The 17,779-nt window shown below is 43.3% G+C and overlaps 1 protein-coding gene across 5 annotated transcripts in view; it reads left to right on the top strand.

Moving 5' to 3' along the window:
* The first annotated feature begins 433 nt into the window (after positions 1-433).
* Positions 434-17,779, top strand: part of LOC121545590 (histone deacetylase 7) — a 60,045-nt gene continuing 42,699 nt past the window's right edge. For 3 of the 5 annotated variants that reach the window (XM_041856247.1, XM_041856248.1, XM_041856246.1), the window contains exons 1-2: positions 434-664; positions 17,244-17,312. In XM_041856247.1, coding sequence (XP_041712181.1) covers positions 646-664; positions 17,244-17,312 — 88 coding nt within the window. In that variant the 5' untranslated portion in view covers positions 434-645. Of the gene's footprint in view, positions 665-16,510; positions 16,702-17,243; positions 17,313-17,779 lie in introns of those variants that run through there. The other 2 variants (XM_041856250.1, XM_041856249.1) reach the window with 2 other exon arrangements.

Here is a 17,779-nt window from a genome sequence, read left to right as displayed (position 1 = left end):
ACATTGATATAGGCCTATAGTAGGACTCAAACAGCAGGGCTAAAAATCTCTTATCTTTATCATTGTTGTTTTCTATATAATAATAATAATAATATGCCATTTAGCAGTATATCATTGTTGGCAGTCGAGGCACAGTGCATCATTTGTTTTCCATGTGGATGTCATTGTTTTTACTATTTAAAATTATTTTTGCAATGGTATTTTTCCTCCTGATAGTGTTTCCTGCCATTGTCTTTAGTAGTCTGCCTCCGGCCTCCGGCCTCCCTCCAAGCTGTGCTGGTTCTTCCTACCTTAACCCCCCTCTCCCCAGCTCCTCACTCTCACACACCGCTGCACACACATTCTAATCCTCTCTTTCTCTTCCTCCACTCGCCGCTTCTGAGGCAACTCTGACATAAATTTCCCCATAGTCAGTGATAGGGGGGACCAACTGCGTACAGGTTATGCGTACATGTGACTGTGTGTGTTAGAGAGAGGGAGAGTCCACCAGTCAGCTCAGAGTGGTTAATCTGTTTTCCCTCCCTCTATGCCTTTTGTTGCGGCCCCTCACTTTCTCCCTGCTAGCCTGGATAGAGGGAGCTGACACTGTGCCTGCCTGCTGTGGACTGGATATGGCCATAGACACCCTGACGCTACCCTAGCTGGATGTTCACCCTACGAGCTGGTAAGACCCTGCTTCAGCGCTACTCTAACTTTACAGCAATTACGCTTTCATTGTGTTTTTATGTCTGTGATAGTATGGAAGGAGAATGTGTCTATGTGGAAATGCAACCCTGTCTCAGTCCTCTTTTGTGTGTGAGATGGCTTAGAAATCACTGGTGGATTAACCTTATGTTCAATGTAAGTTTTGTTTCAAAGTCAGTGCTTCAGAGATTAACATTGTACCCAGTAAAAGTGCTCTCACTCTTTTTCTCGCCCTTTCCCCGATTCCTCTCCCTCTTTTCTCTTCTCCCCCGGCTCATTCTGTAGCCCCCTGCTCATGTTACCAGCTTCCTCCTGTTGTTTTCAGCACAGGTTTTCTCCTACTCTCCGAGCGTGCTCCCACGCTCTCTCAAAGAAAGGAAGGAAAACAATGATAACCATTTGCGGAGCTGCAAGATGGAGAAGCATGCTTTAGTATGGCCTGTGTCTTTAATAGTGTGGAACATTTAAGTGTGGCTTTTTTTCTTGCTTGTTTTGTTGTTTTTGGAACAAAGTTTTCTTTTTGGGGCAGATGGGTGAGAGAATTGGAAACAGACCCACCCACACTGGAAGTGAGTCAGCCCGCATTTGTGGTGTGTTGACTTTCAGAGGACAGAACAATTGTCTAAAGAGAGGACTTTGCTAAAGGCAGAGGGAATGTGTTTGGCTATTCTGTAGTTGTCACTAAATCCCCATAGTTTACATGTGCTTAGGAACCGGAGAGGAGAGGACAGGAGAGGTCTGGCCTCTGCCATGGGCTGTTTTGAAAGGGAGGGAGCGGCTTGTGTCCATCTGGGACAATCCCAAGTGCTGAGTGCTGAAAGCGTCCCCACCCTGCTCCCAAACCCTATTTCCCTCTGCATACACAACTGGTAGGGTTGTAGCAATGTTAACTTGACTCTGGTGTGTAGGCTGCGGGAGTACATAGTCTCTGACAGTGTTGTGCATGTTATCATCGTAGCTAGGCTGCGTTTACACAGGCAGCCCAATTCTGATATTTTTTCCAATAATTGGTATTTTGACCAATTACATCAGATCTTTTCACATCAGATCTTTTTCAGAGCTGATCTGATTGGTCAAAATACCAATTAGTGAAAAAAATATCAGAATTGGGCTGCCAATTGTGATTGTTATGCATGCAGACTCCAAATCAATAATTTAGCCTCCACTTTAATAGTTTTCTTCACTTTCATATACTTCAAATATGTCAATTTTACAGGGCAAACATACAACTACGAGTATGCTCTCAATCTAATCTTCGGTGTGTTTGTCAGATACTATAATCAGGCTGATACAGTGGAATGTATTCCACTTGCCTCACTCCTCATATACAGTAGCCTATCTTGTATCTCTCTACACCCTTTACATTCCACTCTTTCATTTGCCTCTTTATCAAAGACCCTCTCACTTTCTGTCCATGTATCCTTCTCTCTTTTTCTTCTGACTGTCACTGTCTGTCACTCCATCCATTTCTCTCTCCCCAGCCCTCTTCCTCACTGCTGGCAGGGCAGCCTGTGCAGTCCGTGGTAAGGGGCAGCAGCAGTAGCCCTTCCTGTCCTGACTGGAAGTGTAGATTTCCACTCCAGTCTCTGGGCAACCCTGCCCCTGTCCTGTGTCCTCTGGGAACCACCTTCCACTCTCAGTGTGTGAACAGCTCTCAACACACACACACACACGCACACATGCACAAACAGCCACAAACACAAAATTATTTTGATCAGAGTGGCTGTGATTTGATGCCTCACTGAGTATCACCACATTCAGACTGGAGGCAGAGTAGTCTTTTTCCTAGCCCATTGAGCCTGACTGAACAGATGGGTGAGAAAGGACTCAGTTACTGACCTTGGGTGTGGGAGAGGCCACAGGATGATTGGCTAATTATCTCCTAATCATCCCCAGTGTTGTGTTATACCCCCTCCGTCCATATAGGACACCGGGGGCGCCGTTGAGCTTAAATCAACACCAACGACACTCATTCATCACCTAATGGCTTCCATTTACTGTGAGTGGCCCGGGGCGGTGGGGAGGGAGGTGTTGGAGGGTGCACAGTGGCTGTTATGCTGTGGCTGTGGCTGGAGGTCAGGAAGGGTTAAGGGGTCACATGGAGCCTAGGAGCAGGACTGCAGGGCAGGATATCCTGTCAGGAAGAGCCATGGTTTTCTCTTCCCTTCATTCCCAGGCATGGAGGGCTAGTGGAGTCAGAGCCCACAGTGAAGGTGGGGGCAGGGTGGGCACTGGTCTGGTGTAAAATTTCACTCACATCTCAAAACACATGGAGCGACACAGATCTTCCACACGTTGCCCTCCAAGGGTTGTGTATCTATGGCAAACTTGTTTAGTGTATTTAATGTTGGACAACAGACAACAGTAGGCCTGACTGTGCCTATTGAATCAATATGGAAATTATAGCCTAGCCATTGTTTTGTTGTGTTTGGTATTCCAGAGATGTTCTTACCCCTGTTGAGTCCAGATGAAGTCTTTAAGTGAAGAGGTGCTCCAGATGAAGTGGCTGAGAGACCAGGGTTGAGATTAATGAGGCGGAGTTAGAGGGGTCATGGAGAAGATGATGCTAAGGGGCAACAGATGGTTCAGAAGCAGTGGAGGCTGCTGAGGGGAGGACGGCTCATAATAATGGCTGGAACGGAGCGAATGGAATGGCATCAAACACATGGAAACCATGTGTTTGATGTATTTGATACCATTCCGCTCCAGCCATTACCACGAGCCCGTCTTCCCCAATTAAGGTGCCACCAACCTCCTGTGTTCAGAGGAGCGATACAGAGAAAACACTGGAGTGGTTTACTACCTTACTGACCGCCCTCCTCTGGTGATACAGTGTAATTACAGATGCTGAGGCTGCTTATAAACTTCAGGACTGATAACATGTCCTAAAAAGATTTAAACAATGTTGATTATTACAATCAGAAAGTATTTTATTTCACCTTTATTTTAATAGGGAAAACATATGGAGACCTAGGTTTCTTTTACAAATGTGCCCTGTATATACAACATAAATATACACATTATACCCAAACATATACACATTAAAATACAAAAACACAGTCATGGGAAGCACAAATAAAACATCACAAATCACCCAGAAAAACAGTTACATTCCTTCACAAATAAGTCCCCAATCAATACTTTAAATTGCCCGATCTTTAGCAAGGTCCAGCCAACCTTTTGATACAGGATGCAATGATGAGTATCAAAACTGTCACCTGTACCAAAATGAAGGGCACTATGGTAGATGGCATCCAAAGGTTTAAGAGTAGTAGCAGCTGCACTTTGATAAATAATATCACCGTATTCAAGAACAGATAAAAAGGTTGACTGAATAATCTGCTTCCTACTGCTTAGAGAAAGGCACGATCTGTTTCTGTAGAAAAATACAACTTTAAATCTTAACCAGCTCATCTATATGTTTTTTAAACATCAAATCCATATCAATCCAAATGCCTAAGTATTAATATGCGGGAACACGTTCGATTGGAGAACCACCTAATGAGTGAACATGTAGTTCATCTGAAACATTCTTACGAGAGTTTGAAAACAACATGTATTTCATTTTGCCTGTATTAAGCACAAGTTTTAAATCAGCAAGGGATTCCTGCATAGCTATAAAATCTGACTGTAGTTTTGACACAGCCAGATCAACAGTCGGGGCAATAGCATACATAATAGTATCATCCGCATATAGATGACGTTTACAATTTTCTACAGATTGACCAATGGTGTTTGTATAAATAGTGAAGAGAATAGGTCCCAAAATCGACCCCTGTGGTACACCTTTATGTACTTCAAGAAATTCAGACTTACCACCATCAATCACGATGACCTGAGTTCTGTCACTAAGATAATCATGAAACCATGAACAGGTGTCCGAGCTCAGGCCTATCAAGGAAAACGTATTCAATAAAATAGCATGATCAACAGTATCAAAAGCTTTTGACAGTTCCAAAAACAAAGCAGCACATTTCATTTTAGTGTCTTCAGCATTGACAAATCAGTAAAAACGCCAGTGATTGCTGTAATAGTGCCATGCCCAGGCCTTAACTTAGTACTTGTGTAACATTTGATATAAATCTAGGTACATAGAACTTCTCACATTCAAGGACAAGATAGGCAGATAATCAACCGATACAAAGTAAAACAAAGAGTGTGTGTGAGAGAGGGAAAGACCGCAAGAGATAAGAGAATGTGACAGGCTATTTTGGGCTTCTCTTCATGTCCTACGCCCACCTCGTTTGTCTTGTTGTTGTTGAGAATAGTGGGAGTTGAGATGTGAGATCTCATTCTGATTGTCGATACCGATATTGAGGTGCCTCTCTGGGATTCCCCCTGGGCTGTTTTGCTCTCTCTCACCATCTACAAAAAATGCATGAAATCAGTTTCAAGTTCCATTTGAGAAGGAGATTTAGTTTACATTGAGCTATAACTGAAAATTGCCACATTTGGTATCTGTATTAATCAATATAAAAAAAGTATACCATATACACTCATAGTTCTTTCCTATAGTATTAATTTATATGAGGTATGTACTCATGTGAAACTCATCAGACATACCACCTAATGTTGGATTGAATAGATTATCAATCCCCATTAAAAAATAAATAATTTATGAACACAGTAGAGGTTGATGACTATTCTAGAGAGAACCTAGTGTGAGCTGTTTTCCTTTGTTTTGGAAAGTGACTCTATGAACCTGGTGGTGTACTGAGTGTGAACAGAGATGCTGATGATGTACAGGATGAGCTGCTCTAACCAACACTTTCCAGTTAGGCCTCTGACACAGTCAGCTGTATGTTTCAGACGCTCGCTCGCTCACACACCCACCCACCACGTCAGTGAACGAATGGACACTAAAACCCAATGGAAAATGTGTTATGCGTGTCCCTGTGTATATGTGCGTATTTTTTTGTATGACTGTGTGTGAATTGTATTCTGTACGTGCAGTTCAGGGGGTGTATGACAGATAAGCGAGGGCCAACATATATTATGCTGGGTGGCAGGTAGCCTAGTAGTTAAGAGCGTTGGGCCAGTAACCAAAATGTTGCTGGTTCGAATCACTGAGCCGACTAGGTGAAAAATCTGTCGACTTGCCCTTGAGCAAGGCACTTAACCGTAATCACTCTGGATAAGAGCGTCTGCTAAATGACTAAAATTATCATCTGAATCCTGTACTGTAAACCCTGACCCCGCCATCCTTCACTGCTGCTCCTTGCTTATATACAGCACTGCACTGTTTTCCCATTTCTGTCAACCTCTTTCAAACACATACACATACACTTGCATGTGCGCACACACACACACTTGACTCCACTATTCTTTAAACATCCACTGATCCCATTTTAGTAATCACTCTCCAACAAACTGTCCTGTACTCAAGTCCATTCTCCATATGTCTTTCTCTATGCTCATTCTCTCCTCCGCCATACTGTGAGTGTTATAACTGTATGACTGCTGCTTCCATACCTCCTTATCCAGCATTTTTCACATTCCTGTTGGCTTCTTAAAGGGAAGGACCCTGCTGGCATGCTGGGACCAGACATCCTCACATCAGACACATTGCTCACTCCTCCATTCTCCCTCCTTCACTCCCTCTTCTTTCTTCTCTCACACTGCAGTAACAAAGTATAAGCCTATCAGTTCACATACAGTATCAGTCAAAAGTTTGGACACACCTACTCATTCAAGGGTTTTTCTTTATTTTTACAATTTTCTACATTGTAGAATAATAGTGAAGACATCACAACTATGAAATAACACATATGGAATCATGTAGTAACCGAAAAAGTGTTATACAAATCAAAATATATTTTATATTTGAGATTTTTCAAATAGCCATCCTTTGCCTTGTTGACAGCTTTGCACACTCTTGGCATTCTCTCAACCAGCTTCACCTGGAATGCTTTTCCAACAGTCTTGAAGGAGTTCCCACATATGCTGAGCACTTGTTGGCTGCTTTTCCTTCACTCTGCGGTCCGACTCATCCCAAACCATCTCAATTTGGTTGAGGTCGGGGGATTGTGGAGGCCAGGTCATCTGATGCAGCACGCCATCACTCTCCTTCTTGGTAAAATAGCCCTTACACAGCCTGGAGGTGTGTTGGGTCATTGTCCTGTTGAAAATACAAATGATAGTCCCACTAAGCCCAAACCAGATGGGATGGCGTGCTGTGGTAGCCATGCTGGTAAAGTGTGCCTTGAATTCTAAATAAATCACTGACAGTGTCACCAGCAAAGCACCCCCACACCATCACACCTCCTCCTCCATGCTTTACGGTGGGAAATACACATGCGGAGATCACCTGTTCACCTACACCGCGTCTCACAAAGACACGGCGGTTGGAACCAAAAATCTCCAATTTGGACTCCAGACCAAAGGACACGTTTCCACCGGTCTAATGTCCATTGCTCGTGTTTCTTGGTCCAAGCAAATCTCTTCTTGTTATTGGTGTCCTTTAGTAGTGGTTTCTTTGCAGCAATTCGACCATGAAAGCCTGATTCACACAGTCTCCTCTGAACATTTGATGTTGAGATGTGTCTGTTACTTGAACTCTTATTTGAGCTGCAATTTCTGAGGCTGGTAACTCTAATGAACTTATCCTCTGCAGCAGAGGTAACTCTGGGTCTTCCATTCCTGTGGCGGTCCTCATGAGAGCCAGTTTCATCATAGCGCTTGATGGTTTTTGCGACTGCACTTGAAGAAACTTTCAATGTTCTTGAAATGTTCTGTATTGACCTTCATGTCTTAAAGTAATGATGGACTGTCGTTTCTCTTTGCTTATTTGAGCTGTTCTTGCCATAATATGGACCTGGTCTTTTACCAAATAGGGCTATCTTCTGTATACCCCCCCCTACCTTGTCACAACACAAATGATTGGCTCAAACGCATTAAGAAGGAAAGAAATTCCACAAATTAACTTTTAAGAAGGCACACCTGTTATCTGAAATGCATTCCAGGTGACTACCTATTGAAGCTGGTTGAGAGAATGCCAAGAGTGTGCAAAGCTGCCATCAAGGCAAAGGGTGGCTATTTGAAGAATCTCAAATCTCAAATATATTTTGATTTGTTTAACACTTTTTTGGTTACTACATGATTCCATATGTGTTATTTCATAGTTTTGATGTCTTCACTATTATTCTACAATGTAGAAAATAGTAAAAATAAAGAAAAACCCTTGAATGAGTAGGTGTGTCCAAACTTTTGACTGGTACTGTATATTTAACTGTTTCACTCTCCCACAGCCTGGTGTTTCTGTGCCAGGACATTTACCAGGAGGCCTTCTGCTTACATTCACTACACTACTGGTACTGGTCACTTGGACCATTGTGTATTGTGTTTCATAATTGGTGAAATATGAGTCTCTACAGATTTAAAATGATCTCATTTATATACACACAAGTAATTGAACAGTACTGGATTTTTACAAGTAGACAAATGCGTATTGTCCACACATGTAGCTAACATAAAGCCCAACAGCGCCTTGATCAAAACAGCCTGATGAGGTTTGATTCAGTGGAAAGGCTCTCAACAGCTGGTCCAACAACTGTCATCTAGTTATATCTGTTTCTATATTGAATTCAAACGCTCGTAATTACCAACTTGCTGCTTTAGGAGGACTTAGTGTCTTGGTTCTCTTTTAAGCACAGAATGGAAGTGATTCATGGCAGGAAAACATATTTCACACAAATATGCGGTTTAGAAATATAGATGAAAATGCGCAAATTGAATTTCTAAAAAGCTCTATTCAGTAAGAAACCCGTTGGCAACCATGTCTGTATTTTGATACAGCAAGAATAAAACATGTGTATTATTTCTTAAACCATAGACACTTACATGCTGAATTAGTGTGGATATTTCAGAAATGTTATCTTGATGATTTGTTGTGTGATGATGGAGTAGGCCTTCAAGGCATAATTAATACAACAGCATGTTAAGTTGTGCGTGTAAAGATTATTTGAGAGGCAGGGTGGTACATGAGTTGTGGTGAGCTGCAGACTGTCTGCCTGATATTTTACACTCAACAACCACCACCACTGTTGGCAACGTCTGGTCTCCCGGTAGCTGAATGCCACATCGAAACGGATAAAATTCCATACATGGATGGCTTTATAGCTAAGTTACCCCTTCCGCTTGTCATCTTGATCAGACATTTATACTAGACATCGGAAAAATAAAAAGTCCCTATTTGTGAGTGTGTGTGTGTTGTAGACAAGAGCGTAGAGTAGATGCATTGAGGTCAGGGCAGGCAGAGAGAGATGGTTGTTTCATTTGACTGGATTGTCTGGCTGGTTGGCAGTCATTAAGGGGCTAACGGGAACAATGACAAAGACACACTTTGTTTGTGTTGTATGTACCTGATGGACCACTAATGTACGCTTCTGTACAGTATGTATGTGTATGAAGGTATACTGTATGTGTATGAAGGTATACTGTATGTGTATGAAGGTTTACTGTATGTATGAAGGTATACTGTATGTGTATGAAGGTATACTGTATGTGTATGAAGGTATACTGTATGTGTATGAAGGTATACTGTATGTGTATGAAGGTATACTGTATGTTTATGAAGGTATACTGTGTGTGTATGAAGGTATACTGTGTGTGTATATGAAGGTATACTGTATGTGTATGAAGGTATACTGTATGTGTATGAAGGTATACTGTATGTGTATGAAGGTTTACTGTATGTGTATGAAGGTTTACTGTATGTGTATGAAGGTTTACTGTATGTGTATGAAGGTATACTGTATGTGTATGAAGGTTTACTGTATGTGTATGAAGGTATACTGTATGTGTATGAAGGTATACTGTATGTGTATGAAGGTATACTGTATGTGTATGAAGGTATACTGTATGTGTATGAAGGTATACTGTATGTTTATGAAGGTATACTGTGTGTATATGAAGGTATACTGTGTGTGTATATGAAGGTATACTGTATGTGTATGAAGGTATACTGTATGTGTATGAAGGTTTACTGTATGTGTATGAAGGTATACTGTATGTGTATGAAGGTATACTGTATGTGCATGAAGCTGTATGACCAGGGCTGGGGAAGCTACACTGAAAATATAGTTGACCAAGCTAGTTAAGCTATACTAAGGCTACCGAAAAATATAGTTTACTTAAATAAAGTTACTTTGAAAAAGTAGTTCACTACATCCAAACTACCTGTGAAAAATTATCGTATGTAAATTTGATATATCATAGACTACAAATTGAACAGATCACTTTGTGGTCATATGTTAACATAATGTGTAATTTAGCCTATTAAACACAATAATGATGTTTCAAGTGAGAATTAGGCAGGTCTACTTCACCAATAAAGTAGTGTGTAGTTCCAGTAGTTAGCTACACCACTACATGGCAAATAAGTAATTAACTACTGAAAACACTACCTAGATTTGATTTTAGTTCAACTATCACCAAGCTACTGCAAAATGTAGTTAAATTACTAGTTGAACTACATGTAGTTCACTACTCCCCAATACTGTGTATGACGTACACTTGTAGATGGAGGGGATTTTGGTTATTAAACATGACATGGCCATCTGTCCTCTGTACTATCCTGTACTGTTGTCTCTTTGACTTTAGAACATGCTCTCTGTACTGTATGTCAGATTCCAGTGCCATTGTGTTCTTTGCAGTTGTTTTTGTTCAGTTTTAGCATGGTTTTTATTCCAAAGCTCTTTCGACCCACATGATTGACTTTGACTTAAATGAACACATCAGGCATGTAATTATCAGAAAGTGCATTTCAGCAAAAATACATAACAGTTGACTACTCTGTTGCTACCATTCTGAGATGTAGGACTAACAAAGACAATCTAATCAAGCTCATAAAGTTAGCTAGTTGAATCTACATTTGACCTTCTACAGCTTATTTCATTGAGGGACACAATTTACAGTGTGCGCGCGTGTGTGTGTTTGCGCGTGTGTGTGTGTGCATGCAAGCGTGCGTGTCTGACTGCTTGCTCAGAGATAATAGCCAGGGTTTAGGCTAGAGGCTGGGCACAGTGTTTACTCTAGCCCGTGTGCCGCATGGTGCCACGGTGTGGAGCATGGTGTCCCAGCAGGCCAGCTGAGCCTCGTTTGGAACCCAGACAATGGCTGCCTTCATCTTGCCCTCCTCCTCCCTCCCTCCATCCCTGTCCCCGTCTGTCTGCTGCCCTCCTCCTCCTCCATCCCTGTCCCCGTCTGTCTGCTGCCCTCCTCCCTCCATCGCTGTCCCCGTCTGTCTGCTGCCCTCCTCCTCCCTCCCTCCCTCCCTGTCCCCGTCTGTCTGCTGCGCTCCTCCTCCCTCCCTCCCTGTCCCCGTCTGTCTGCTGCCCTCCTCCTCCCTCCCTCTCCCCGTCTGTTTGCTGCCCTCCTCCTCCCTCCCTGTCCCCGTCTGTCCGCTGCCCTCCTCCTCCCTCCCTGTCCCCGTCTGTCCGCTGCCCTCCTCCTCCCTCCCTCTCCCCGTCTGTCCGCTGCCCTCCTCCTCCTCCATCCCTGTCCCCGTCTGTCTGCTGCCCTCCTCCCTCCATCGCTGTCCCCGTCTGTCTGCTGCCCTCCTCCTCCCTCCCTCCCTCCCTGTCCCCGTCTGTCTGCTGCGCTCCTCCTCCCTCCCTCCCTGTCCCCGTCTGTCTGCTGCCCTCCTCCTCCCTCCCTCTCCCCGTCTGTTTGCTGCCCTCCTCCTCCCTCCCTGTCCCCGTCTGTCCGCTGCCCTCCTCCTCCCTCCCTGTCCCCGTCTGTCCGCTGCCCTCCTCCTCCCTCCCTCTCCCCGTCTGTCCGCTGCCCTCCTCCCTCCCTCCCTCTCCCCCGTCTGTCCGCTGCCCTCCTCCCTCCCTCCCTCGTCTGTCTGCTGCCCTCCTCCTCCCTCCCTCTCCCCGTCTGTCCGCTGCCCTCCTCCCTCCCTCCATCGCTGTCCCCGTCTGTCTGCTGCCCTCCTCCTCCCTCCCTCTCCCCGTCTGTTTGCTGCCCTCCTCCTCCCTCCCTGTCCCCGTCTGTCCGCTGCCCTCCTCCTCCCTCTCTGGACCACATTGTGATCTGGGGCAGAGGTTACCAGGTCTGGTCCTGAAAGGCCTAAAATGTATCTATCTATATCTTATTGAGTTGAGTTGGAATGTACAGTAAAGTTGCAAAAATCCTGACTATTCTAATGTAACTAAGAGGCATCCCAGGATCTTGCTGAGAAACAGGGTTTAGGTTTTGACAGTACTCATCTTGCACTTTTTGGAAGCTTTGTCTTATTTTGTGTATTAATCCTGATTTATAATATGTGTGTGTGTGTGTGTGTGAAACAGAGAGTCCTTGTCAGTGTAATTGTGCAGGTGGGAGGCAACTACGTACATGTAGCACACAGCTGACCACATCCTGTACATATAGAACTAACATAGAGGCCACTTCCCCCTCAAATTAACTGACATCTGAACACGGTAAATATTCTTTAAAAATACATTTCAACATGTTTTAACTGGGTCCTCTCTACGTCCAGCCTCTGTTTGAACATTTTGGATACATTTGATTGAATTATATTCTTAGAAATTCTAAGTGTTTTACAGTCACTCTAAAAGAGTGTTTGTATGCATCAAGCCTCTGACACAGGGTAATCTGGGGAAAATAAAACAGTTTAACATCAGTCTAAACTAGAGCAACAGATTGGTCACTGCTGCCTGTCTTTTCCATTTGGGTGTTACAGTGCAGCGTGGCTCACATTGGCCAGCGCCTCGCCCCCTGTGAGCCCAAACTTCTGCCTGTATTTGTGATCATGTGTGTGTGCCTCCCTGTGGGCTGCTAGCCTGCTGTGCCGTTTCACTGTCACACACACTGTGGTCTCGTTATTTTCAGCTCATACCGGACGTGATTCAGACTGGGGGATTGTGTAATTGACAAGACAAACCACACACACGCGCACACACATGCACACACTCATAAACACCCACACTTTGGGAGGATTTCTGGTAAGGGTGCTGGGCTCCCCCTGTGCGTACGCATGTAAAGGTGAGTATGACCCACAGCACAGCCTGCATTAGGTTTCGTTCTTGGTGTGCATGAACAGTTTGTTTTACTGTTGAGCTTGAACACTGGATCACAGAGGTTGAGTGGAAATAAAAGCAGTATTCAAGCCGGGGAAAGCAGCCTTTGAAAGATAGACTAAACTCTTTGTTCTCATAGATCACTTTCTGTCATTTCCTGTCATCAAAACACACACAGCACACGCAGGTGATGCTCGACTCACATTTACATTTACATTTTAGTCATTTAGCAGACGCTCTTACCCAGAGCGACTTACAGTTAGTGCATACATTATTTTTTTTCATACCCCCTGTGGGAATCGAACCCACAACCCTGACGTTGCAAACGCCATGCTCTATCAACTGAGCTACATCCCTGCCGGCCATTCCCTCCCCTACCCTGGACGACGCTGGGCCAATTGGCCCACCTCAAACCCTCATATAGTGTTATTCGCTCCTCTGCAAACTGTGTACACATGTAGGATCTGATTTTGAGCCAGTTTGCTACAGCAGGGAAATAATCCTGCAGCAACAGGAAATGTGCATTATTATGTGAATTATAATTAATATACATTTTGTAGTGGTTGATACAGTTTTCGTAAGGGGAAATCAAGTCTGAAATTCCAAAGTGGAAATGACAAACTTCAGAAGCCTTTTTACACCTCAAATAGAACATGTTCTGCATTGCAGGAAAGTTATCCTGTAACAGGGTGATCAAATTAAGATCCTACATCTGTGTCATTAAATTTTTACATTTTAGTCATTTAGCAGACGCTCTTATCCAGAGCGACTTACAGGAGCAATTAGGGTTAAGTGCCTTGCTCAAGGGCACATCAAGAGATCTTTCACCTAGTCGGCTCTGAGATTAGAACCAGCGACCTTTCGGTTACTGGCACAACGCTCTTAACCACTAAGCTACCTGCCGCCCATTCGGATGTTTTAATCCAAACATCACTATTTATATTGTTACTGTTATTCAAAGAATCATGGTCACAGGAAGAGTTAGTGGGAGGTGACAGATAAAGTTATGTGTATGGGTTACCTTGTCCAACAGATAGACAGGAAGCTCTTGGTAACTATTTAGTCCGCTTTGAGGATACATTCTTCTGTGCTGTGACTAATCCATAGTACAAGAGGAGAATGGTATTGGTCAAGGAGCACCATTTCCTAGTAGCTATGCACTCATAAAGACATTTTATAGAATTTGTCTGTGAAATTGAAGATGCCCAGATAAAGCTGACAAATATGACATTTTAACTTTCATATTTTCTCAAAGTTTCATATTTCTCTGCTATAACCATACATGCTGCTACGTGAGACAATAACTACTAGGGCACTTATAAACTCTCTATCATACTGTTGGGTTTGCTTGATTGCTGTCATAAGTTTACATGAAAATGCTACATTGAGAAACATATTGGAACAGTGGAACAGTGAATATGTACTATTACACGAGTTATAACATGTTTATAATAGTGTTGTCCAAAAAATGCAAGCAGAGGACTCTTGTAACATAGTTATTCTCTTGCAACTCCCAATAATCGAGAATTTCAACAAGCATTTTGCTACGGCTGGCCATGCTTTCCACCTGGCTACCACTACCCCGGCCACCAACTCTGCAACTTGCCCATGCCCCCCCGCTTCTCCTTCACACAAATTCAGACAGCTGATGTTCTGAAAGAGCTGCAAAATCTGGACCCCTACAAATCAGCTGGGCTAGACAATCTGGACCCTTTCTTTCTAAAACTAGCCGCCGAAATTGTCGCAACCCCTATTACTAGCCTGTTCAACCTCTCTTTTGTAACGTCTGAGATCCCCAGAGATTGGAAAGCTGCCGCGGTCATCCCCCTCTTCAAAGGGGGTGACACTCTAGATCCAAACTGTTACAGACCTATATCCATCCTGCCCTGCCTTTCGAAAGTATTTGAAAGCCAAGTTAACAAACAGATCACCGACCATTTTGAATCCCACCGTACCTTCTCCGCTATGCAATCCGGTTTCCGAGCTGGTCATGGGTGCACTTCAGCCACGCTCAAGGTCCTAAACGATATTATAACGCGATCGATAATAGACAGTACTGTGCAGCCGTCTTCATCGACCTGGCCAAGGCTTTCGACTCTGTCAACCACCGCATTCTTATTGGCAGACTAAATAGCCTTGGTTTCTCAAATGACTGCCTCGCCTGGTTCACCAACTACTTCTCAGATAGAGTTCAATGTGTCAAATTGGAGGGCCTGTTGTCTGGACCTATGGCAGTCTCTATGGGGGTGCCACAGGGTTCAATTCTTGGGCCGACTCTTTTCTCCGTGTATATCAATGATGTCGCTCTTGCTGCTGGTGACTCTCAGATCCACCTCTACGCAGACAACACCATTTTGTATATATCTGGCCCTTCATTGGACACTGTGTTAACAAACCTCCAAACGAGCTTCAATGCCATACAACACTCCTTCAGTAGCCTCCAACTGCTCTTAAACACTAGTAAAACTAAATGCATGCTCTTCAATCGAACGCTGCTGGCACCCGCCCACCCGACTAGAATCACTACTCTCGAAGGGTCTGACCTAGAGTATGTGGACAACTACAAATACCTAGGTGTCTGGTTAGACTGTAAACTCTCCTTCCAGACTCACATTAAGAATCTCCAATCCAAAGTTATATCTAGAATCGGCTTCCTATTTCGCAAACAAAGCCTCCTTCACTCATGCTGCCAAACATGCCCTCGTAAAACTGACTATCCTACCGATCTTTGACTTCGGCGATGTCATTTACAAAATAGCCTCCAACACTCTACTCAGCAAATTGGATGTAGTCTATCACAGTGCCATCCGTTTTGTCTCCAAAGCCCCATACACTACCCACCACTGTGACCTGTACGCTCTTGTTGGCTGGTCCTCACTACATGTTCGTCGTCAAACCCACTGGCTCCAGGCCATCTATAAATCACTGCTAGGCAAATCCCCGCCTTAGCTCATTGGTCACCATAGCAGCACCCACCCGTAGTCTGCGCTCCAGCAGGTATATCTCACTGGTCATCCCCAAAGCCAACACCTCCTTTGGCCGCCATTCCTTCCAGTTCTCTGCTGCCAATGACTGGAACGAATTGCAAAAATCTCTGAAGCTGGAGACTCTTATCTCCCTCACTAACTTTAAGCATCAGTTGTCAGAGCACCTTACCGATCACTGCACCTGTACACAGCCCATCTGAAATTAGCCCACCCAACTACTTCATCCCTATATTGTTATTTATTTTGCTCTTTTGCACCCCCGTATCTCTATTTGCACATCATCTCTTGCACATCTATCATTCCAGTGTTAATACTAATTGTAATTATTTTGCACTATAGCCTATTTATTGCCTTACCTCCATAACTTGCTACATTTGCACACACTGTATATATATTTTCTGTTGTATTATTATTTTTTGACTTTATGTTTTTTTACCCCATATGTAACTCTGTGTTGTTGTTTTTATCGTACTGCTTTGCTTTATCTTGGCCAGGTCGCAGTTGTAAATGAGAACTTGTTCTCAACTGGTTTACCTGGTTAAATAAAGGTTAAATTAAATTTAAAAAGAAAAAAGAAAAAATGAACAGTGGTTGCCATGTCAGCAGGTGGAGCTGTAGAAGCCATCTGACAACAAAAACTGTGAACAAAGTTTCAGACAGTAAAAAGTATAGTGTTCGGATTGGCTACAGAGTGTACCAATAGGAAGCTCCTATGCTGAAACAATGGCAGAGAGAATTCGTGTGATGTCAACGCTATTTTTGGTGGTACCCGCCTAGATTTCTATTTTCGTCTTCTTCAGGGGCTGGACTTACCAAGTTGCTTGCGATAACTCTTTCTTTCTCACTCTCTTGTACTACTGACGAATCTCATCCTTTGACCCTGGTCCCGTTCCCTGTAAGTCCTTTCACAAATAGCCTAGGTTTCACAGGACGAATCATATCATTGTTTTTTTTGGAGGAGTAGCCTGTTTAGAATTTGGAGTTATTTTGTGACATATTCTTACAAGGTAACACCTTTTCTTTCATGTGCATAACTTGCGGGATCTCAGATGATTGTTCTGTATTATATTGCAGCAGTAGAGTACCCTATATACCTGAGAATGTATCATATTGGTGATGTTTCTGCGCGCGACTGGCGCAGTCAGGTCTGTTATTCTAGAAAAAGGTGGGCTACATATTGAAACAAGTCAATTTCATTGAGGCTACAACCAACCTCTACTCGCCGGGCCGTCTTGTAATTGTAGGCATATTATTTCCCTCCCTTCTCGTTTCCATGGAGTCCCCTCAGAGCAGATGTTCAGGCCAGGGCAACAGGTTTTCTCGGAGTGAGAAAATTAATTCCATTGTTGAATTGTTACAATAAAGTTCGTGATCGTGAAGCGATACCTTTGTCGGAAACAAAGTGTTTCTTACTTTTTCTGAAAGCTCCTTTGTTTTAGACAGGCTACACTTTTCATATATATGTTTGAAGTTATTTATCATGAAGATACAATTTATAATTAATTGCTCTGATGATTGTGAATAATACACTTTCTCTCCGGGTCTGCAGATGCAATCACGGCGTCGGGACCTACCCTAGACAAAGACCAACAGGACAGCGTTTTTTCAACAGTGGCAGGTAGGACCCCTAAATGTGTCACTTGAGCGGTGAAATAACAGTGTAACAACTCATTGTCGCACATCATCTCACCGTCTTCAGAATAATAGGCCTGATCTACATATATTTTTTATACATGTTTTTTTATTAATTCAGAATGAGCCATCATTTTAGATGGGCTACACCTGTTTACATATGATTCATCACCAACCCACCCACTATTGAAGGTTGTTTGAACAGGTCAGAAAAGTTATGCAGTTTTTGAGAAACGGTCAGACCTAACCTATTCTGTATGTCTATAACAATCTATGCACAGACAAATATGGAAATATCCTGGAAAAAACATTGTTCTGGGTTGTGCGCTGCTAATGATGATGAACGTGTTATATTTCATGATTTGTCAGAGGAAGTAAAATATTTTCACTTTAAACACGTGATTCTCTAGATATATTTACTTTTAGAGCATCACACACGCACGCACACCACAA

The sequence above is a fragment of the Coregonus clupeaformis genome, chromosome 30 (genome assembly GCF_020615455.1).
Source record: "Coregonus clupeaformis isolate EN_2021a chromosome 30, ASM2061545v1, whole genome shotgun sequence".
NCBI lineage: Eukaryota > Metazoa > Chordata > Actinopteri > Salmoniformes > Salmonidae > Coregonus > Coregonus clupeaformis.
The sequence above is the reverse complement of the archived record's forward strand: the minus strand, read 5'-3'. Positions and strand labels throughout refer to the sequence as shown.